The 24,317-nt window shown below is 37.8% G+C and overlaps 2 protein-coding genes and 1 pseudogene across 8 annotated transcripts; 1 reads left to right on the forward strand and 2 right to left on the reverse strand.

Moving 5' to 3' along the window:
* The first annotated feature begins 7,234 nt into the window (after positions 1 to 7,234).
* SHOT1 (Mitochondrial transcription termination factor family protein) lies at positions 7,235 to 12,446 on the forward strand. Of its 3 annotated transcripts, none has more exons than XM_086566850.1 (4): positions 7,235 to 9,867; positions 11,629 to 11,749; positions 11,890 to 12,051; positions 12,154 to 12,446. In XM_086566850.1, the coding sequence occupies exon 1, from the start codon at positions 7,415 to 7,417 to the stop codon at positions 9,080 to 9,082; it is 1,668 nt and encodes a 555-aa protein (XP_086422976.1). In that variant the 5' UTR covers positions 7,235 to 7,414; the 3' UTR covers positions 9,083 to 9,867; positions 11,629 to 11,749; positions 11,890 to 12,051; positions 12,154 to 12,446. The 3 variants fall into 3 exon arrangements, with proteins under 3 accessions (XP_086422976.1, XP_086422975.1, XP_086422973.1); XM_086566849.1 differs by having other exon boundaries at positions 7,235 to 9,374; positions 9,490 to 9,867; positions 11,890 to 12,446; XM_086566847.1 differs by having other exon boundaries at positions 11,890 to 12,446.
* A 1,811-nt stretch (positions 12,447 to 14,257) lies between these two features.
* Positions 14,258 to 18,484, reverse strand: LOC147494244 (uncharacterized; annotated as a pseudogene). Its single transcript, XR_015199268.1, has 2 exons — positions 18,367 to 18,484; positions 14,258 to 16,859 (listed from the first exon to the last, which is right to left on the reverse strand). The product of XR_015199268.1 is annotated as an uncharacterized LOC147494244 (transcript).
* Positions 18,376 to 24,093, reverse strand: LOC147494245 (N-terminal nucleophile aminohydrolases (Ntn hydrolases) superfamily protein). 4 transcript variants are annotated; one of them, XR_015199269.1, is made up of 8 exons: positions 23,116 to 23,302; positions 22,843 to 23,008; positions 22,640 to 22,704; positions 22,079 to 22,528; positions 21,944 to 22,002; positions 20,177 to 20,281; positions 18,645 to 18,976; positions 18,376 to 18,518 (listed from the first exon to the last, which is right to left on the reverse strand). XR_015199269.1 is itself a non-coding variant. In XM_086566853.1 (8 exons), the coding sequence occupies exons 2-8, from the start codon at positions 23,173 to 23,175 to the stop codon at positions 18,757 to 18,759; spliced, it is 1,125 nt and encodes a 374-aa protein (XP_086422979.1). In that variant the 5' UTR covers positions 23,176 to 23,302; positions 23,939 to 24,093; the 3' UTR covers positions 18,520 to 18,756. The 4 variants fall into 4 exon arrangements, 3 of the variants coding, with proteins under 3 accessions (XP_086422979.1, XP_086422978.1, XP_086422980.1); XM_086566853.1 differs by lacking the exon at positions 18,376 to 18,518 and adding an exon at positions 23,939 to 24,093 and having other exon boundaries at positions 18,520 to 18,976; XM_086566852.1 differs by lacking the exon at positions 18,376 to 18,518 and having other exon boundaries at positions 18,520 to 18,976; positions 23,116 to 23,409.
* Positions 24,094 to 24,317: the final 224 nt, after the last annotated feature.

Here is a 24,317-nt window from a genome sequence, read left to right on the forward strand (position 1 = left end):
ACCAAAGAGATTTGTGGTGGAGCTAAACTCTCAAGCTAGTAAAACCTTGATCCGAGACGACTTGGTGTTCACTAGGGATCAATAGGCAATTCGATAATCAACCTAATGGTCAATCGAATTACATGGAGGATTACCTCTCTCTATATCTTTCTCTAATTTAAATCTACTATTTTGACATCTTAGTTTACTATTTTCTTAGCCTCATATTACTCTCTCATTAGTGAATAGTAGTTCATTCTAAATTCGTATCAAATATGTGCAACAAGAGTGGATCGAAAACAATTCAATTACTCCCATATATATAACAACTGTTTTAGAGAGTATTATTATTATTGATTAAGAATGATTTTAGCATGTTAAACAACCTGTTTTTATATCTACTTTTATTCTATTGTCAGTGGTCCTAACATTTTGATTATTAAAACCTGGAGGTGCTCCTTAATGGTGATTATTACACCAACTAAAATTAGGATTTTGTCTCCAAGGTGCATTAGGTATATATAATTAAAAGAGCAGACATCTTCTGGCTGTGGTGGTGGTTGTTCATAAGCAAGAGGACAATAATGATCGGAATGCTCAAGACTAAAACAGAAATTACAGCGAAGAGAGTTTATGTTCATGACAGGAGTGGGTTTCTCTTCTTGTGTATTTACAGAAAGGGCATCAACCTTACGAGTGAGGGATTCTATTAAAGATCTAAGTTCAGGATCAGGTTTAACCTCAAACATACTGGCTGCCGTAGCTGTAGAAGAAAAAGGAATGGAGCGGGAGTAATCGTTACCTCCCCAGTTATTATTTATCTTGGATTGATTATCTAGAAAGTTATAAACATCTGTGGCTCCTTTACCTAGGAAATTACCTCCGTTCATGATATCTTAAGTCTCTTTATGATGTTGGGATAGACCTTTGAAGAAGGCACGAACTAGTGTGTCTTTACCAAGATTATGATGGGGACATTCTACTAGAAGATAAATGAAACAATTCCAAGCCTCAGAAAAATATTCTTGAGGCAGTACCGAAGGTTTTTTAGAGAGATCGATTGGTAGGAAGCAGAGCAAAGAAATTGAGAAGAATGATAAGAGCCCAAAACTGTAGTTTTAACCCTTTAACAGTCATACTTTTAGACCAATTATGTGAGTAATAATTAAGAGTTAACACTGATTACGTGTTTTTATGCATTTCAGGCTACAAAGTCCATTATGTGCATAAATGTGCCACTTTAGCGAGATAAAGGAGCAAAGGTCGGTTACTAAGGAGTTATGTGATTAAAGGCCAAGTTTCGAGAAGACAAAGCCTTTCCAAAAGCCCGGTCAAAAGCTGAAAAGTCGACGTGGGCAGAAACAGTACACAAAATCAGCAGAACTTCCGAAGGCCGTATCTTTGGACTCAGACCTCGGAATGGGGCCTACCTTATGTCAAAACGACCGGCTCGGAAAGAGTTTTCCAATGGTCTAAGCCTTGATCTAATCAGAGGAGAAAAAGTGGACGAAAAGTCTGTTGAAGCCAACTGCAGCTGAAGAGGCCTTTTTGGACTGAAAGAATTGGGTTTTGGGCCTGATTCTCTGGCCCAAAACATGGCTCCAAGCCCATGCACGATTTTTGGATCTGAATGTATAAAAACAAAAGCTTAGCTCTTTGTTATTGGTAGATTTTTTAGTAAAGAATAGTAGATTTTTAGGTTAGAAAATAAAGGTAGCTTAGAATAGAAAGTAGCCATTAAAATAGCTTCTAGATCTAGTTTTTCATGTAGATTAATTAAGTTTAGTTCCATTTCAATTATTGTATTAGATTAAACCTTTGAATCTTGTTCTTCATTTTGATTAGATCAATAAAGTAGTATTTTTATCAATTTCGATTTTGTCATTTCCATTTCTAGATCTAATTTCAATTCCTCGTCCTTATTTCATTTGAGTCATTAAATTAGATTTCATTATTGTTTAATTAAGTAAATTTCAATTCTTTATATCATGTTTAGTTTAAATGTAATCGAAATGATTAAGTAATGATTCTCGGCTAAACCTCCATTAGAGGGGTTGAGAAGCCTTGATGAAAGCTTGATTCGAATATCGTAGAATCGTCGTAATTTCCTTTCCACTCTAGAAACGATTAGTTCACCATGAGAATGGGTTTAATCGCTTCACATGCTAGTTATGAATTGGTAGGAATGCCATGTGTAATTAGGGATTAGGAAGAACCAATTGTTCTCACGAAGCAGATTCAATTCGGATTACTGACGATTATCTGGTTAATAGGATTAAGTCGAGTTAAGGTGAAATCAATCCCCCTCTAACTCCTTATCATAGAATCAACGTAGCATTCCCTTAGTTATTCCCATTGTCGACTAGTTGCATTTCGTGGGTAGTTGCATCGTAGTCTAGTTTCCTTTTCGTAAATCTCTCATTAGACCTTAAGTAGAGTAATTACACGTGATAACAAGCATGCGGAAGGACTAGGAGTGGAACGAATCACTCTACTCCACTATATCTCATAGACTTGAGAGTAGAATCTTTGATAAACATAGACCCATAAGATTAAGTTTAGTTTTACTTGTGTTTAGAGTTCATCGCTTAAGTACGTAGGTAAGACTATTCATTTTTCTATTATCAAAGAACAAGAAAATTGCTTCTACTATCGAGGGTAATGTTGCATCCACTGCTAAAAATATGGATGAATTTATTCAAGCTTTTAAAGAAAGCCGAAGACATAGAGAAGAGATTCTAGATAGGCAATTTCAAACTATGATGAAATTGAAGCAAAAGAAGACACAAAAAAAGTTATTTTTGAAACAAGAAAAACTCAATGTTAGAGAGGAGGAAAATGATACTAGGTTGTTGGCAATGTCACTCGACAAACTCAATCCTTGTGCGCGAAGGGCTTTAGAGCTAAAACAAGAAGCAATTGTAGCTAAATATAAAAAAAAATGGGCTGGATCAAGTAGTACAAATGAAGCTTCCGAGGATGAAGGACCCAATGATGAAGAAAATGATGATTGGCTCCTAACTAGAGTAACTCTAGTAGTATGTAATAAGGGTGATATGTAATAGTTGTCTTTTATTTATTTATTTTTATTTTATGTTTTTGCAATCATGTATTAGTTGGTGTTCTATTAATAAAAATTGCAATTCATTTGCTAAATCAAATTGATCAAAAGAAGTAAATTAGAACTTATCGAAATGATCAAATGAACAATTCTAAATCACACAACATAATAATAATCGTCATACAACAAACTTAATATTATAAATCATCAAGTCCTCACTTCCTACATACGCCTCCTCTGTCGTGAACTCATCCTCAACTGTCCTTGTGCTGAACTCTCTGTTTGTCCATGTGATGAACTCTCATGATGTACCGTAGTGCGATCAAGCTGAGCCTGTAACTCATCAACCTGGCATTGCAAATCATCATAATCTACATGAGCCTGGGAAAGAAGTCTCCCTCTTTCAACACTGTAGGCAAATACCAAGGAGCGCATGGCATCATTTACACAAATGCTTATCTCATATCTCATGCGTAGCTCATCCTGAAATAATTATTTATTAATAATTTATGACATTTTTATAATAAACAAAAATAATAAACCAAAACCAATAAAAATAATTACCAGAGGTAGATGTCCAAGGTCAGGCTCAAACTGTACGACGTGAGTGTCATCAATAAAAGAAATGGGATAGTAAATCGTCTGGCCACTCAGATCACTCAAACTAAAAACCCAAGGCCACTCTGACTGAAGGGGATCGATGCTGGGACAAATGTGTGTACAGGTTCATACTGAAACATCGGCTGTGATGGCTGACCAATCTGATATTCACGCCTGACACCCATTCTGTTAACCGTATGAATGTTGCTTATACGACCCACAACTGGGAGAAAATGACCAATAGATACCTTTACGGCTCATAAGTCTGCAATGTAACTAGGTCAGAAGCTACTGGCCAACTCCAATCCATGTTTCTTTCGATGACTTGCTATAAAGTCATGTCCTTAGCCTCTAATACATGGGTAGGCGGATCAGGGGGGATACCAAAGCATGGTGTGAGCTGTCTGTAACATCTATCCCCTAAATACCACTCCATATCACTCCCGCAAGTGAATGCCATCCTCTTATAAGAAATGAACAATGCGTACCTACAGTCATTCGCATCGACATGCACAGATGTTCGCCAAGGCCTCCAAACAATAGAAGCCTATGTGCTAAGCTCGATCACATAAGTTATGTTATAACTGATCTCACTGGTCAGACGAGGTCTGTGCCAAGCCCTGAGCCTAGGCCTCTCATCGGTGTACTCTGTGAGGATATGATTTGCAGCACGAAAATACTCATAAAATCATACCTCTAAGAGAATGACAAACTCTCTCATCTGGGGACTAGTGACAGCACCAGTCGATCTGCCGAGAAGCCCTATCTAAAAAATGCAACAAATTACATTATATGGCTCCACCAAAATCAATACCGCCCAACTCATGCAAATGCTCAAAGTTGGCTAGATATCCCAAGTTAATCGTGGAATGGCCAGAAGGAAGAAACAAGATGCCCATCAAATACATACAAAAAACTCTTACATACTCATCAATATGTGTTTGACCATCATCAGAATCAAGTGACAAATAGTTTATTAAAAACTGCAACCCATTATCATTAGTCAACGGTGTAATGTCTGTAGCCTTGATACTGGAAATCCTAACACTAGCACTGTCATATGACTCCTCGGTCAGACAAGAGAAGAAAGTCATCATTTGGGCACAACTCTAAAATTCAGTGCTACATCTCAACGGATGACCTAATTAATCCTATACTCAAACCAAATATCATACAAAATCTAGTGGAGTGAAGCCCAACTCTCCCTGAGGGAAGTGAAAAGTATGTGTACTATCCCACCATCTCTCAACTAAACCATTGATAACTCTCTGAATGTCAGTCTTATTGTAAGGTATGTCAACTAGATGACCGAAGGGAGTCGCTAGAATTGCATCTCTAACATGGTCAAGTGCACCAACTTTTTTAATATCATCCCACCATGTCTTAAACGCGCGTGGAGTGCACCGAACCCGATACATAACACATCTCTGATGTACGCAAAATAAAACTAAAATTAACTACAAAGTTAAACACTACTGCTAATATATAAAATTAAAATACATACCTGTTGTTCAAGAATAACTCTTGAGACATGCTTATCATGCCACCTCCTAGACACCTGTCTAAGATAGCTGAAATCCATAGGCTCAGCAGGAAATTCAAAATTGACTTGCTGATACTGAAGCAGCAATGGATCATCCGGCTCAGCTCCTTTCCAACTCCAGAAGTTCATAGTTCATCATCTAGATCACCCATGGGATTGCTCCAAACTAGTGCACTATTACTACTGTTTTGATCTTCCTCACCGTCACCATTCCATCTTGTTAGACATAATCGTCGTCAGAATCCATTTTTTTTGTTAGAACTAGAAAAACTATGTTGAAAACAAATGTGTGAAATGACAACAGTCCGACTGTCGCGCGACATTTAAACAATCATAGCACGCGACATTGGTAATGTCACAAGACAATAGTACTGGCGCGCGACATTACCAATGGAGCGCGTGGTAGACCCTACAATCAAATTTGCGGTCGCTATTTGCGACCACTTAGAGTTGGTCAAAATTTGCGTCCAATTTCTTCAAATTTCACTTTCAAATTTGGAGGTGATACTACCACCACATAGAGATGCTATCAGTTTTTTTGTCCTAAAACAAATATACTTCCTCATCATTTAGGTAGTTAAAATTTGATTCAAAGTAGAGTTTCCAAACGCCCCCAAACAAGTGTACATAAAAGTTTGTTCGAGCCCAAGTAGCAAGTTCATTACCCAATTAAGTGAACACATATTTAGGCCCAAACACATAAATTGACTAATAATTTTGGTTTTAGGCATGGTTGACCAATAATTACGATTTTAGGACAAAAACGAGCTGCCATCAGCATCTATCACTAATAATTTAGCTATAAGGACATTTTTGGGCTAACGTCAGCAAGTTATTTTTTATTAATATCAATTATGACCTTCTTCTCCATCTAGCAAAAAAAAAACTCAAACTAGAAACTTGTAAAATACTTTTGAGATCTAATTGTTTCCATCTTTGAGTTAGTTGATTTGTGTGTTGTGAACTTGTGATTAGTGATTTAAGATATGATAAAACATTTATTTTCTTCTCTATCTAGCAAAATAAAACTCCAACTAGAAACTTATAAATTTTTTTGAGATCTAGTTGTTTCTATCTTTGAGTTAGTTGATTTGTGTGTTGTGATTAGTGATTTAAGCTATAAGAAAACATATTATTCTCTTATGACAAACACTCTTCTCATTTTTCAATTATAGATTATTGATAATTGAAAAATAATTGGGTCGATTTCAGCACCGGTTCGACAAACAATTAAACAACAATTGAATTTTTTTTTCAAATCCTCGAATCTTGTGTTAATCAATTGCGTGATTTATCTCGATTTCGATATTGTTATCGTCGATGATATTTTTAAGTTTGGAGTAGTAGTCCGATACACATGCAAATACCACTATACATGTGTACAACACACGTGCATACATCATTATGCATGTATACAACACACATGCAAACACCACTATGAATGTGTATACCAACATGCACATGTACATAATTATATATATGCATGTGTATAGCACATATGCAAACATCATTATGTATGTGTGTAACACATATGCAAACACTATGTATGTGTATACATGTATACAACAAACATGCAAATACTACTATGCATGTGTATACCACACATGTACACACCATTTATGCATGTATGTAACAAACATGCAAACACTACTACCACACATGCACACACCAATATGTACGTGTTCAACAAATATGCAAACACCACTATGCATGTGTGTTGAACATTTCATGCAAACATGAAATAAATTAAAATTTCCATGTTAGTCCTAACATAAAATGTGAGTGTGTTTGAAAAGTCACGTGGAGTTTTCTCCAATAGCTACAATATTTTGATTTTGATTTAACTGATAAAAACTTAAATAAGGGTAATATTGTCTTTCAGCAGTGGTCAACCCGGTTTGTCGTGTAGCCTTGATTATTTGCGAAGCCAAATTAGAAGCGAAATTAAAAGGCAATTTTGTCCTACGGGCCATTTTCTGTTAAGTAAAATGCATGAAAAGGCCCAATGAGAATAGCACGGAAGCAAATGTGACAATCCGAATAACACCTGCCCCTGCTTCTTTGCCCCAACTACTGCAAATATGCAAGTAACCATGTCATTTTAGCACTAACACAATTTCCAGACAACCTCAAATTTCTGTAAAAAAAAACACAACCCTTTCTTTGAAACCCCTCAAATTAAACCTTAAACCTTAAACCCTGACAAAAAACCCCGACACAACACTACAACTATGCATTTACTTTCTCGGCATTTCAGCTCACTCTCCAAACTACCAAAACTAACAAAACTCCAATCAAAGCAAAGACCAAAGATAATTCAACAAGCCCAACATGCATTAACAGATTACTTACACGCCACACGTTCATTATCCTTCACACATGCAGAAAACATAAGTAAAAACTCACTTTATTCCATAACTAGTCTCATTTCAAGGATGGACTATTCCTATACTACTTTCTCTAGTGACTTTTTAAGGTTCCTTAGATACCATCCTATAAATGAGTTTGAATTCTTTTTTGAAAGTATTGGTATTCCTTTTTTACAACTTGATAGTTTTTTACCTGAGTTTGAGTTTTTCTTAAATGAAGATGGCTCTCTTTTGAATGTTGCTAGGACGCTTTCGTTGTTCGGTTTTCCTTGGAATAAGCTTGGGAAGCTGTATAGAGAAGAGGTTGAGATATTTGGTAAGGATTGTAATGATTTGGATAGTTTATTATGTCGTTATGTTTCACTTGGTTTTGATACTTGTACTGTTGTTGGTATTTGTTTGGCATTTCCTTTTGTTTTGAGTGGTAATGATCATTTGAGTATTGGAGTTGATGCATTGTTTGGTGTTTTGAAAAGGGTGTTTGTTGATTTTGATTTGAAGAGTTCCGTGGATGGGAATGTTGATGCGTCTTATGAGTTTTGTAGGAAAATTAAGGTTTTTATTGATCTTGGTTGTGAGATGAATGATGTAGGGGAGTTTATTGGTAAGAGGTGGGATGTGTTTCTCGAGTGTTCTGAAGAGGTTTTGGTAACGAAAGTGGAATATTTTAAACAAATGAACATTAAGAAGGAGGATGTAGGCTTGTTTCTTCTTTGTTGTCCGGAGGTTCTACAGTTTGATTTGGAGAGCCCAGTGTTTTCAGCGATGAACTTTTTGAAACATTTTGGATTAAGTGATGAGGAACTGGATGCTATTGCTCTGGAGTATCCTTATGTTTTAGGAAAGAACAGGTTGGCGAATTTACCGCATTTCATGAGAGCTATAGATCGACATGAATGGTTTTTTGATAAGATCATGAATGGAAATCATCACCTATTGGCTGATTTGGGTATAGATAGTCAGGATGAGGATTTTGAGAAAGATTTCAAAGATTGCTTGGAGAGGTTCCAATCTGGGAGGAGCTACAAGCATGCATTAGCTAAGTTGGATTTCTTGCACGAAATTGGCTTCGGGGAGAATCTCGTTACTTTAAAGGTCCTTTCAAACTTGCATGGTACAAAGAGTGAGTTGCAGGTGCGGTTTAACTATCTGCTTGGTAGAGGGGTTGCATTCTCCAGGCTCAGTAAGATGATTAAGATGTTACCGAAAGTCCTTAACCAGAAACCTGAATTACTCAAAGATAAAGTAGACTTTCTATGCAATGAAGTTGGGATGTCGGTACAGTTCCTGAATGTTTTTCCAGGGTTTTTGTGTTTTGATTTAGAAAACAGGATGAAGCCCAGATTGAGAATCCACAAGTGGATTTTAGAAAATGGTTTTCATGCGAAAGAATACTCCCTTGCAAGCATAATTGCCACTTCTGAAAATAGATTCATAGATCGCCTTGTTGGCATCCACCCAACTGTTCTGAAACAATGGTTTGAACGATTTTCATCTAAAAACCATTCTTATAGTCCACAAGAACCATAAGTCCTCTAATTTCATACCAGTTATTGTGATCGACTGGGAACAAGTGCAACGGTCATAATCACAAGAAAGTACATCCTTATTTTGTACAAGTAATATCTACTGGTTTCTTCCCTTGGTGTCAGAATAAACTACAGTCATCTGGCATTTTTGAGAAGCTACTGATGTTCTGAAATCCTAATTTCATTGCTCGGATTAGAATAACTGCAAGAGTAAAGCTTCATGGGAGTTGCTTGAAATCTTGATTGCAAATTTTGTCCATTCTCAGTCTAAGTCGAGAATCAAGACCCACCCGGTATGCATTGCTATAATTTAATTTCAGAACTTCTTTCCATTATACAGTGGAGCGACGTTCAAGAACTCTCATGTAACATTGGAACTGACACATTCTGTACTAATCGTGTGATCAGGCTATTGGCACTAAAGTTGGATCTTGAAGAGATTTCGCTCAAAAGTTGTGCATCCACAACAGATGGCAGGTTGTGGGTCGCCTCTAGAGTCTTACTAGTGTAGTTCATAGGAGTTTAATTACTCTATGTTCGGCTAGCTTTCAGGCCTTGTACCGCTAGAGCCTACATTGACTCCCTGTTTAATACTATTCGGCCTTTGGCACTAGTGTCTTGACATGGAATTGGAGTGGCTGCTTAGGTGCACAGTGGTGAAAGCATGTTTTCACAGAGTGACATGGTTGTTCTGGTGACTTGAAGGCAATGTGGATAATTAGGTCGCAACATCTCTCAAGGATATAGTGTACGGAGCAGGTTTTGGTTGGTGACGTCCAACCTGAAGTAAGTGATGAATCATCCTTTCTTATCTATAATCATTTGGTTATTGATTCATTGTAGTGTTCTATATGGCCATTATTGTGTAAGCAAATTTTAATGTAAATATGCATTGTTTAATCGATAGCCACCTAGACATGTTGTTGTTGGTTTAGATTGTGTATGCATTTTCAGACTGTGATGCTTATTTTTCTCTCTCTATTTTTTTTTTTTTTGGTTAAAGCTAAATGATATTTTACGATTTCACTATCCTTCATTATTCACTGATATATACAAAAATGACAGTGTACATGTTCCATGTTTTCATCCAAATCAGATTGACCCTTTATAGATCATCCACATGAATGAATGCAACTGTGACTCTTGTTGACATAATGAAATGTGCTTAAGTAATGAAGGAAATTTAATGCTTCTCTTTAAAAACTTGATATATCTGATTTCTCTATCGTTTTCTGTGTGAGACATCTCTATCTAACCATGAATTCTCTGCGTAAATTATCAGAATGAATTTCTTGCCCTCTTCGTCATAATAATTTTCAGAGTTGTTTACAACTTAATTGATACTCTGGATAAAACATGTGACTGGTAACATGTCCAATGAATTTTTGTATAGAAGTTTTTTTTATGCACACTCAGTCTTGGAGTGTCAGGAATTTTCGTACACCCAAATATTGGACTGGGATGTTAGTTGCTTACTTATGGGGCATATTGGCTGGCAGTTTGCCAGTGTGCAGTGTTTGACGACGCTAGTAACTTTGTGGTTGGAGGGTTTCATAATTACTTCAAGTTCCACCTTATCAATGTCATGACTATAAAGCTAATTCTCACATCAAATGAAGTTTCTGGTATGCTATGTTGTTTATAGGATCAGGCACTCCTTTAATACATGTCTACAATCCCTGGTCTAGTGGTCTTTTATTATATCAAATGCATGTAGTTTGACAGTGGCCTTAATGCTGTAACTCTCTGAGGATGAACATTTGTCCTTAGTTTTTACTAGTTTTTGACATTTTTCTTGTTCCTTTCTTCTGAATTTTATTGATGACTTGGACTATATCATTTTGGTTATATATCTTAGAGGAAATAAACATTAGCAAGAAGTTGTTATAAAAAGTTGTGAGGCCAGTTTAAATTTTTATGGATTGCATGACCTGAGGCTGTGTTTTACCTGCCTGCACCAATCAATTAAGGAAAATAAACACCCCTTATTTAAAAGAAGTGTTGCTTTTGTTGAATTTTATACCCTTGTGAGAATGAAATTATCAAAGTGCTGTCATCTCTAACAATGTACCCATGGAACTGTTTACAAAGTACCCATTAACGCCAACATGTGGTTCTATCATTACTTATATACCCTTGATTTTCCAGGAATCTAAAATCTTATATCAAGCACATCAGCTATGATTCTATGAACCATATGGATGTAAACATTAACCTCTTCTAGTGAATTAAGTTAGGTGTTTGTTAAGAGACCGCGTATTTGAGATTGCTCTCGTACCTTTTCTTCAATGTATTGATGCACTTTCAACATATGGTTGCTTAACATTCTGTGCTAAGATCCATCTTACACTCAGAAGGGTCCTTGCCTCTCCCGTGGTTTATAGCTGAGATGACTTCCGTCTCTTCATGTGAAGCAGAAGGGCCAGTGTTATATTGTGATTTAAGTCAACTAACATCCTATTAGATGCTGCATGTAACTAAAAACCAGAAAAGAAGTGTTAAAGTTTAGTAAATTATTAGTTCTCCTCTGATAACACACTTTCCCAGGAATACACTGCAAAGTTTTCTGATTTTGGACTCACGAAAGATGGCACCAAGGGAGATAAGACTCGCATATCTACTAGAGTGTTGGTAACTTATAACTATGCAGCAGAGTATGCAGTGACAGGTACTTATTACTAACGGACTTCTAATATTCTCTGTTGTCTTCCTCTCAGTACAAGTAACACTTTTTCCCTAATGTTTTCATGTTAGCGCCTTGTGTCCTACTCTCATTATTTTCCCTATGGTTTGTGGGATTTGCCGCAGATCAAAAGCATTACAGCTCTCAAAGGCCAAGCCGCACAACTGCACAGAAGACAGAGTTACTTGAAGAATGGAATGTCTCACCTGGACTTGGAAGAGCACTTACAACAACACAATGCATATGGCTGCCCCAAGTTAAGATTAATATTGATGGGGCAGCTTGAGGTAAATTCTGGCCCCTTATGGCATTTGTTTCAGAAACCGTGTGTGTGGGGGCGGGGAGGGGATTCCTAAAACTGATATGCAAAAATCTGGGTAATAACACAGCTACTGGCCTGAAATTGTGGCACTAGTAGAAGCTATAGAGCTAGCAGTTACTGACGCTTGGGCAATGTATGAGTAGAGTCAGATGCTGCAGCAGTGGTCACAGCAGCCAATGAAGGTTCTATGCACTGAAAGCTGAAAGGAAGATTTGAAATGAGTAAAAGCAAAATTACATGGTTACACATCTCACACACGAGGAAGCTAACATCTCAGCAGACCTTGCAGCAAAGTATGCTTGTAGACTTTATGTATTTGAGTTCTTCTCTTCTAATGAAAAGCCACCGCGGATTCATGAATGGCAGGGAAATATGGTATTAATTTGAGTTCGCTAGACGGAATTATTGACCTATCAGTCCAGAACCATTGTATCCATTCTTGCACAGCATTTTTATGTGAAATTAACATACTTGGGCATAGGGGTGTAATATGGGGCGGGTCGGGTCAACCGCGGGTCAAATAGTGATGAGTCGGGTCTAGGGGATACATGGTGGGTTGAAGTGTTATGTCTTAGTACCATCATCCAGCCTGTTGGGTCAGTTTACGGGGCAAGTCATTCGGGTCGGGTGGAAATTATCATTTTAACCTAATTTCACCTAAAAAAAACTTTTTAATTCTACAAGTAATATATTTCCAATTCACAGAGAAAAAAATGGAATCAATCAATAAAAAATAAACAAAAACAAAAAAAACTTGAACTTGAACTCAAAACCATATATGCAAATGTGAAACTTTTTTCTCGTGATTTACTATTTGTAAATTGATTATTTTTCATAGCATGATAAAATGAATATGGGAACAAGGATTTATAGTACAAAACAATAAAATATAAACTAAAAGAATTCGAAATTAATACAAGGATGAATGATTCATCTTCTCTAAAATTCGAAAGTTGAGTTTGAAATTTTAATATTTGTCCAATGTTCAAATTTGAATATTTCAAATTGATGTTGAACTTATACGTTTGTGTTTATATCTCCCAAATTCCAACAAAAGTTAAAAGAAAATATAAACAAAATACAAAAATATTAGAGTTAGAGTCTTGAAATTGTGCGGGTCAACGGCTTTTTATATGGAGCGGGTCGAGCGGCTTGATGGGTCGGGTTTTAGCATAGAACCTACACTCATAGTCTGACCGCATAAAAACGGTGGCAGGACGGAGCGGGTCGGTGCGGGTTTGGGTGGCGGTACCCTACTGGATGATGGGTCAACGGTTTTTTTTTACACTCTTACTTGGGCACAAAGAAAACTAGAATTTGCAAATGAAGAGATTGGCTGGTTTTTGGATTAGTAGTACTATTGGCTTAAGATGAATGCTCTACTATTTTTTTCCTCATCCCTGTTACCATGTATTTTTTTAAATGTGGTTGTTTTCCATATTTCCTATACGTTCTGCCTTCTGCCCCAGATAGCATCCATTGTTACTTGCGCCTAGATAGAACCTCTCCACGAGAAAAGGTTGTACATCCTCGCGTCTTGATATTCATCGAACATAGTCGATGCAACTTCTTAGTGGAGGTGTGGAAAGCATGGACGTACTTTGAGTCCAACAGACTCGAGTAAGCCATGTCTATCACGCACGATGGTTTTGTGTAACAAATTACTCGGTCTAGATTTGACTTAATAGTTAGATAGTAGTACCAGCCTACCAGGAACGATAAAGTTGTAAATATTCATATGCCGCCGTCTCAACTTCAACAAACTCCAGCTTCAGCACCCTTTCCAGTTATGATCCTCAACAGCAAACTTTTGATTTCACCGTTTAGTATATGTGGTTTGGGACTTCTCAAGTTGAATACTATGAATTGTATTTTCGGTACATGAATTAGTTCTGAACTTCTGCTCTTAGGAAATCGCCACACGAGGTACTGAGACCTACGATTACAAATTTTGAAAATTGGTTCTTTTATTTAGAAAGGCATCAACACGAATTATAAACTGGAAACTTTAGGAAGAAGGGCTTAACAAGAGTAATCTACAAAATGTGAAACTTAGGGCTACAAAATTTTAGACACGCTACCTGCAGTCCTGACACCTGAGCCGCTTGACCTTGTTTCAATGAGCACATCTGCTTCTAAGTTCTAACCAAGGCAAGAAAACTGGATTGATGTCACAGCACTTGAATTGTTACTACATACATAAAATTGTATAACTACAATATTTTCGATGGCAATGATCATGGTCTATGTCCTCATTTCGTTCTTAATTATATTCTGTACAGTTACACGTAAAGTTTTCTTCATTAAGATTACACGCATCTGCATCTTATGAACATTTACATTGCACCTACTGAATTCGTATGCATTATGAGACGCGACAGTACACACAAACAAGAACTACAGCTATAACGTTTGATATAGCACCCTAACTTTAAGGCAAACTGTTCACTAGGATCTTAAAGAAGCATGCCTAACAAGGACAACGACAGTGAGCTACTCTACAACCTGCGGAACAGTTGCTTCCAGTTATTAGCTTCAAGCTTTTAGCAGCAGCAACACGAACAAAGTAAATTTCATCTTCAACCCCTGCCTGCAAAGATCACCAAGTGTATCATTGCCAAAGCAAACACCCAACGGACTTGCCAACCGAGGTCTGTAAAGCAATAATTCAAACCTAGCTGCCCAGTCTGTATGCTCAGCAAGCCCAAAAGTAGTAGCTAACACGGATTGGGACAGTATACCGATTCCAGTAACTTGCTTCACTTGGGCAAGTTTGTTAATTGTTTTTAGCCTGACAGAAGGGCATTCATCTTTTAGCATGGATAGAATGATCGGAAAAAGTTTCTCAATGGTGGTTTCCTTTCCCAAAATTGGTGCCATACCCATTATATATTTATATGGACAGCCAAAGTAGAGCGAACACATTCAGAGGAATCAAAGGATAGTTCTTTTATACATGGGAGGATATGTTGAGTTGCAAGTTCGGGATTCAAGATCTTGCACATCTCAGTTAAGTTTGTTACAGCTGCAACACGTACTTCCTCCTTGTTTTCTTGAAGTAGACGAACACATGCATGAACCAGGTCTCCCCTGGTAGGTTCACGTCCCACTTCCTCAAAAAGCTCACATAATTTATCAGCAACCAGGCAACGAACATCCCAAAATTTATCCTGAGATAGATTGACTATGACAAGAAGAATGTGTGTTATACAATCCTGAGGTTCCAACACTTTCATAAGAGGTATGCAACCCTCACAACTGATAGCCGAATAGATTCTTGATCATCTTCTGATAGATTCTTATATAACAACGTGATGTCAGTCGTTACATAGGAAGGTTCAGTGGTAGCAGCAAACTTACTTAAGTTTAATGCAGCAGATCTCCTAACCACGAGCATGCATGCCATCTCGACACAACTGGGAGTACAACAACTTCAATGTTGTCTTCAAATACACTGGCGCGTTCGGATAGGCAATGTGAAAGAGCCCGCACGAAGAAACTCGACTTGTAAACAAATCGCTACCAGCCAGTCTCTTTACAAGAGGGATAAAAGATTCAAAAAAATCGGTTTCCTTCATCTGAGCCCCGATTTCACATAACCACGCACTGCACAGCTTCGTCCCTAACAAAAGGTTCCTCAAGTTTGCAAAGAGTCTCTAAAGATGGAAGGGCATAACAGGTGCGTACTCCACTCCCCCAACATATGGGAGAAGCAACCCCAATTGTTCCGCAAGCACAAGAAGCACTCGAGAATCAACACCGACTGTGTTTTGAATTAGATATGGAATCGACAGTTCCTTGGTTCCTTCCTCACCAAGAGATAAGGCGACATCTGGAATTCGGCGGCGAAGTGAGTACTCATTTTTCATGAGATTGATTAACCAATAGTTTGGATCTCCAGAAAGAGAGCTCTTTTTGGTTAGTAAGCCTGATGTGATCCAGTCTGGCATATCATTGGGTGGCTGCAACTGTGCCTCAGAGATATAAATATAACAAGACTTTGAAATTTTGAATAGACTGGTAAAGGTGTTTCTCATCCACTGTACTGAATAGACTGGTAAAGGTGTACTAGCAACAATGAGATCCAATCGGGAACATAATAGGGAGGGTGAACCTGTGCCTTAGAGAGATACAAGAGTCCAGTTGACTCCATGAAGTTATCCCAAATTCCCTTGCTTACCACTGTACTGAATAGCCTAAGCTGATCTCCTTCCCTTTGATCCTGTGTTAGGATAGTGAGACCGTATTCACGATAACCATCCGTTCCAAGCACCACGTGGCCTACAACAGCCACCAACTTGAGCTGTGTATGGTTTTTGCGGTTGTGATGCTCCACGCTGAATTCTGCTGCTGCTTTGATTTCAGGATCGACGACATGTGGCAGTCCCAGTGTCTCCCTTTCATAGAAGGTGCACCAGAGTCCAATGGACTCCATGAAGTGCTCCTCCCGCACGGCTGTATTGAAGAGCATATGATTCCCACCGTTGCAGTTGGCCTTGAGAACAAGAAAGTAAATGACACCAGAACCACTTAGTGATTGGTGTGCAGCCTTCTCACCGCCCACTAACTCCAATTGCGGTATCTGTCTCCAGTTCTGGTCTTCGATGGCAAACTTTGCTGCTTCTTGGATGCAAGGATTGCCCATAAAGAGGAACTATACAAACCCTCTTCATTGTCTCCTCCATAGAAAGAACTAATTTACTTATTGTATAGTTCCTCCATATTATTGTCATATAACTTGTTAGACGCCACTGCTTTCATGGTGGACCATATCTAGCTTCAGAAGTTAGATTAAACTGGCGAGATTGAGATAGGAGGGAACTACTCAGGACAGCCAATCACAAGTTCCAAACACATATTTGTTCTTTCTCTATTCCATTGTTTTTATCTTTTGCAGAGGAAGATGAAATCCAAACAATTAGATGAAACTATTGGAGAGTGCAGGCTCTCTTAAACGGACATGTTCATGGGGCAGCTTATAGTCTTGAACAACTTTTTAATTTACGCTTATTAACTTGTATGTGGGAAGCTTATATATGACTATATAAGCAAGATGTGCAAGACGCTATATAAGCATCTATCTTTACCAAAAAATAAGACATCATATAAGCTACCAATAATTCTACACTGACACAGAGAATTTGACACAGTTGACCGACACAATGACGTGGCACTGCAATATTAATGTTGCAATATAAAAAACCACCATTGCAACATCAATGTTGCATCGAGAAATACCACTGCAACATCAATGTTGCACCATGAAAATCACTGCAACGTCAATGTTGCACAAATAAATATCTCTGCAACATCATTATTGCACTATGAAAACTACTGCAACGTCAATGTTGCACCATGAAAACCACTGCAACGTCAATGTTGCACTATGAAAAATTAATGGAATGGATGGCTTGCTATGAAAAAAATATAAGAATGACAAAATAAGAATGGAAAGATAATAATGGAAAGAGAATAAGTGTTTTGAGTGAGAGAAAAAAAAAATTGGCTATTATTTTCACCACTGCAACATTGACGTTGCACAATGCCACGTCACTATCTTGACTGTGTCATTTTTCCTGTGTCAGTGTAGTATTTACTCATGTACTCATAAGCTACTGAAGACACTATATAACATGTCCACGGACTAGTCCGTTTATGAGAAAGCAAAAAGCCTGTTGGAGAGTGGCCTTCCTTTTGTGATATTCATTTTTTCAATCTATAGCAAACTTTTCTTTATAAGAGTTGCATTCTAGTTTGGAAACAACTCCAAATCTCTATTAGAAGTTACTAAAATTGTGAACTTCAATAAGATTTGAAGGCCCCAGTACACTTGCAAATGGCACGCCATACTTTTTTTTTTTTTTAGCAAATGGCACGCCATACTGATTGCAAATTTAGAGCAACTAGTTCTGCTTGCTCTGCAAGGCCTGCATGAATTAGCTAAGTAGAAGCAAGCTACTACAAATTCTCACACTAGGTGCGGGGATGAGAATCACATGGTTTAACCCCTCTTCTAGGGTGCACTCACTATTCAGTTTCAGTTTGGGTAATCTTCCAATCTTCGAGTATTAGGTTTTGGTGGTTGTAGTTCCTTACCTCTAAAGATTTGAAGATTTAGAGTGACCACTACGAACCTGCCTTCAACCGGGTTTGGTATTTTAAAAACCATTACCACTATAAACTGTTTCAATTACCTGTTGGCACCCCTACTAAACACACAGAATATGAATATCCAAAAATGAAAGGAAAAAGCAGTCTAAATAGTAGTGAAGTTACTGACCATAAGAAGTACCTGAAACCTGGTTAGTGGTTACTGTCAGCTTAGATACTCGTATCTCTTATACTCTTAGGAACAGACGACTACCTCTAGGGAAATAAAGACATTTATTTCACTGGAGTTGGTCTACGAGATCAGTGTACCCAGTATAATCCCTATAAGAAAATTTAAAGTTAAATACCTGAATAAACCTTGTCCTAGAGAAATCACAACTCACAAAGTTCAAAAGAAAAAACAGTTTAGAAAGTCTGTCAAATATCTAGAAATTCACATGCACGTACATTCTTGCCTGGGGAAATTACAACATTTTTCGCAAATCTTTCCCTGCTACTATCCAAGAAGTAGCTACTATTGAGATTATCCCCCATAGATATCGCTGTTTGCAAAAAACATTCAAGGGAGCACTGTAAAGACTTCAACATCTTCCATACCAGGGCTTCGTACCGAGTACTGAAATGTCCACCCATGGCAGGCACCTGCGTGTATACCAGTCTTATCAACAGCAAAAATGGCCCCAACAAAATCTGGATATTTTCTTGCAATTCGCAATATTGCATCCTTAGCTGCAAGCTTGGGACTCATCCCTAACCTCATACTCTCCACAACCTGATAACTGAAATCCGACAAAAAATGGTACGATCAAATTAAAGAACATAAAATGAATTACTATTCATTATTAACAGATAGGGGGAAGAATCAATAAAAGGTGGGATATCTTAGAGCTTAAAAATGGGCAATCATTTGTACTGTTGATGTAAATCTCTCGTGAAAGCAAGAAACTAGGTAATTAACTGATAAGTCCAACAATAGAGACCAGGTTTCCATAATAGACCCTAAAAGAGAAGACTTATTTTTGTTTCTCAAAATACAAATTGTCCATTGTTTTTGGCCAATAGAGTTTGGATCCCACAATTCCTGTGTCTGGCACACTATTTTTGAGGGTTACGTCTTACTGGTCTTACTGTCCGCCTTGAAAAGCTCGACCTCAAGCATAAAGAGGAAGAACGGAAGAAGCAGCTAGGACAGTTAGAATCAATTGTGTAGTGCCTCACAGGGCACAAATGTAACGACGTCAACTTGCAGACAAAGTGCTTGGTCTTTTTGGGGACTCGGTGACAAAATGCCCAAAAGCTTCAAATAACTAGTATCAGCATTAAGTGTGAACAGCATTGGTTGGTTTAGCTTGGGAGGTGGAAGATGGAACTGTAACCAAAGAGGCGGCATAGCACACTGCAAGTCCTTCGGTTTGTAAGCATAGGTCACTGCATCGTCCATCGTAGTGATAAACTTATCAAAAGAAAGATCAGCCTGTATCTTTCATACAACTTCGTGATATACTGTTGCACTGTAAACTCCAGACTCAATCATATTGAGGCAGTGCATAGCTTTAAATTCTTAAGTATAATCCTGTAGAGAAGAGAGGTGTTGCTCCAAACTTTCACAAAAAAAGAGCCTTTTCCACTTTTCGTGAAGTGCAAATCACTTGTTTCTCTGCGGCTTCACGACTTCTCTGACGTCTGTCCCACCAAACCTGTGCATAACCAGTGACTTTTATAACCCCCCCCCCCCCCAAAAAAAATCTATTTATTAATTAATTAATTCACATATTTTTTCTTCTTCTTTCTTTACCGATAAAAGTTACATATATTATTGATATAATGAGAGGAAACCAATTACATCATATCCAACATAAGTACAGCTTAAGTAGTCAATAGCATGCCCTGATGAAAAAAATGGAACCCAGGAACTGAAGATAATGGATCTTATACGGTCTAAGGAAAGAGAGATAACAGTTTGGAAGCAGTTAAATTACCATGGAAGGAAACGCATCATGACATCACCATCACCAGTTGCACCACAAGCACCAACTTCTGTATCAGCATAAGCTGAAGATCCAGCTATTGGTCCATCACCTACCCTGAAATTTAGTTCAATAATCCATGAGCTCTGAAATGCAAAAAAAAAAAAATGTTTAACGCAAAAATAATTCCAGAGAATGCCCAGATGTGAAGATCAGATTATCTGACATTAACCAAAATAATAAGGGCAGGGGTCAAGGACAGTAGGGGATGCAACTCTCCATTATCCAGTAGAAATGTTGGGAAATAGAGAGTTGCATCCCCCATTCACGATAATCCAGGACATCTTTAGTGGTATGTGTATCCAGTTTCTTGGTACCAGGTGCCGAGATGTAGTTGTTTCCCTCATTATAGGTTTATCTATGACCAAGTATATTACAACTTATGAGGTATATACTTGTAACCAAATATAATGGTTTTAAAATTTATTAGCAATTCTGGAATGAAATCATTTATGAAGTACCCTATAGACTATAGTACAATTAAGAGATAACAAAATCGTCTTCAGGTATCTATACAGTATCCAACTATCAAAACCCAAGTTTACACTGGTCATGGACTATCCTGGTGTAATGCCAAAATCGATTCCACATACCTATCCAGTATCCGATAATCGATATCCTAATGATGACGACATATAGGTATGGGCAAGCACAATCTTGGTGTAGCAGTCACAGGAGAGTGTTGTTTGGAAAAAGTCTTTTTACTTTCCCGTAAGTTGAGACCTACGACTAAGAAGAACAGAGTTTTGGGAATTATTGTCTCTCTCTTCCACAGTGCATCTATGATAGTAATTACGAACAACCTCGCTTGCTGATCAAAAAAAAAAAACTCTATGCTCACTTCACAATCAACAACCCATACCCTTGAATATGCATAAGCCCCTTAGCTGGCAAAAGAAAAACATGGATTTACCCTAGGCACCAACATCTCATAATGCACACCATCCCAAGAAACACTAATTCTCCGTGCAATTGATTCCTCAAAAAGGACACATGACGCATGAAACTCAAGTGCAATGGAAGCCATGCAAAACGACCAAAAATTCGAACTGACAATGTGAAACACGAGGAAGCGGAGAAAGAAAACTGGAAGCCTGCAACCAGACGATTCAAATTTGCAGGTGACAACATTAATAGAGCCTTATCCCCATTCCAATGACGTGATGAATTACATAAATGGTATTCCACTAATCAATCGAAAGTTCAACCAGAACCTTGGTAGTAAAACAGTAACTTAAAAACAAAAAAACAATTAAATATTGGAAACCTTGACGAAATCTAGGTTTACCATTAATTGGCATACACATTTTTCATTTCCCATGCAGTTATTAACAATTTAACATCAATAAGAGCAAAGAAATTCCTAGGAGCATCCTACTTTATTCACAAAATTGTGATGGATGAGGCAACTAGTAGCTTCTACCATCACTTTACAAAGTTCAGACCTTAATTTCAATAGGTATATATACTGTTTCAGTAACTGGTAGTAAGCATAACTAGTAGTAAATAATAAAATATTATCGAAAAAAAAGTAGTAAATAATAAATGCAAAATTATTGTTTCTTATGCTCACATCAGGAGCCAGAGCCAGCCCTCATGATACTCCACGCTGGCCCTTTCCCCCTCACCCACTGACATAGATTCGAGAGAGCTCAGGATAATTGAAATACCTAATTCAGTTATATCACCTATAGGATAGGAGAAGCTTCTACTACATACCTTCCAGGGATTTTAAAAGTAGCTCCATTAGTTGATGTACCAACCGCAATGTGCCCCATCTACACAAGGAACAAAGACTCAGCCACGGAATTCAGATGATTCCTATAAACCTTAAAGTATGTGTGATATCCGTACTTGATCAATTACAGCCATGGAGATTGTGTCATGATTTTTATGACTTATATGGGGAGAACTAGATGCAATAGGGTCCTTACTCCCCATGGAACATGCGCCCTCCACAGAAGATGAAAGGTCCTTTGGATGATAAGGTCCACTTCCCATGGAACATGCGCCCTCGACAGATGATGGAGGGTCCTTTGGATGATAAGGTCCACAACTATTAGCAGGAAGAACATTCTTCCAATAATTAGGTTCACAGCCATTGTCTTTCCACTTAATCCATTTTTCTATGGACTCTGGTGAACTAAGGTTTGTGGGTCCAGGAAGACCCATAGAAATGGCAAACGCCGAGGCTTTTTCTCCAACAAGCAAAGTGTGCTTTGTATGTCGCATCACTAGTTTTGCAGCTCTGATGCCATCTTTTACATATCTCATCGCAGCAACAGCTCCAACTTCCGTAGTTGTCTATCCAGGTCCTTAGCAAGAAACACGATAAATAATAATTTCTGATAGATTCAGAACGACAATAGCAAGAGGAAAATGGAAACAAATGAGTAAACTGTAAACAACTCTTACCCCGTCCATGACCAGAGCATCAAGTGTGGTTTCCCCATTTTCATCTGGACTTCCACCAGGACCAACTATTTATAGAAAACATTAGTAAAGGTAAGGCAGACATGATGAACCATCCATGAAACTACATTTTCACTTGTTGATACACAGATACAAGACACATGACTATAACCATTAGATACATATTTTAAGATATAAAATCCCACCTGTACCATCACACCTTAGCACCTCACAAGCAGAGCAGCCCTCCACAACAGAATCTACAGCAGAGAATCCATTTTGAGCAGCCTGCCAACCAGCTCTAACAGCATCTATGAAAGGCCATGTACTCACAACCAAAGGGTACTTTCCTGCATGTCCATACACCTGAAACTTTTAACAGAAAGTGAACCATCATTAATAAGTAGTATCAAAGATGGGATTATATGTGGGCCACTTAAAATTGTATTGAAGATAAAAAAAAAGATGGTCGTGTTTACCAGTGAGAGTGAAGAAATGAGTAGCAGACTCGTGACCAACAGGTTTCTGAGTAGACCCATTTGTGAAAGCTACCTTTTTCTATTTTCGGAGCGACGTTTCTGCACGGGCACACTGATTGGGGTTTGTTGTGACTAGGATCTCGAGGATCGCGGCATCAACTTGCGCATCTAGCATTCCGTATGAATCCTAAAACCACCCAATGTAAGTTACCATAGTTGCCGGCCCATTATTGAAATTGCTCTGGAAAATCAATTCACAAGTAGAATCTCTACACTATATGATAGCCGGGTTTGTAGGAACCATACTTCTCAACCGAACAGTATATTTCTAATATCTCAATTTTAAGATTTTAGAACCACCTCTCTACGTTTATTTAAATTACATCTCTCCTATTTATTAATAATTACAATTGGCTCCCTGATCTCTATTAAAATTGAACCACCTCCTTCTTCAATAATTGTAGGATAGTCTTCTTAATTTAAAAGCTAAAATTTATGTATAAGAATTGTATATCTTCCCCATTTTTAGAAAATGGTTTCTCTTTTCTTAGTGAGAGATTCACAACAAATTGTTTCTCTTTAGTTTTTTTAACAATTTTCATTTTAGTTCTTTACAACTTGGCGAACTGATGCGTAGCACAGGACACATGCTAGTTGTACAAGCAATAGTGTCTTCAAATTGTACAACGGAAGAGTGTTAGACAGTTGAGGATTTGATTGTGGTTTAATGATTAGATCTACAAGCTAGGCTGATTTAATTTGTTGGCAAATGATTAGTCTTATACACGTTTTGCAAAAAAATAATTGGCAAATGGAAATGAACCTCGTATAGAGATAATTCATCTCCTCCAAATCTTGTGCATTGTACTCCACTGAATGAACCTAATATTGATATTCCAAAATTTCTAGAAAATGTTTAATTTTTGCTTATCAACCTACTAGTTTCGAGATTTTGCTTTGATTTGGTGGACAAAGTTTCTATGGCAGCACCACCGTTTTTGTTGTTGAGAAGAATGGAATATATATCCATAAATGCCTTCCGTTACAAGACTTTGGGCAACGTCTATATCATTTGGAATTTGAAGATATTTGATGTGGTGTCTCAGTTTTTACTAAACCTCAAGTCACCTCGCATTGGAAATGCCTTGGGTCGCACTCCTCTGAGTAGTCACTGTGTATACATGATGTCCTATTCCAATTCA

Source organism: Coptis chinensis, chromosome 6 (assembly GCF_015680905.1).
Source record: "Coptis chinensis isolate HL-2020 chromosome 6, ASM1568090v1, whole genome shotgun sequence".
In the NCBI taxonomy this organism is placed as follows: Eukaryota; Viridiplantae; Streptophyta; class Magnoliopsida; order Ranunculales; family Ranunculaceae; genus Coptis; species Coptis chinensis.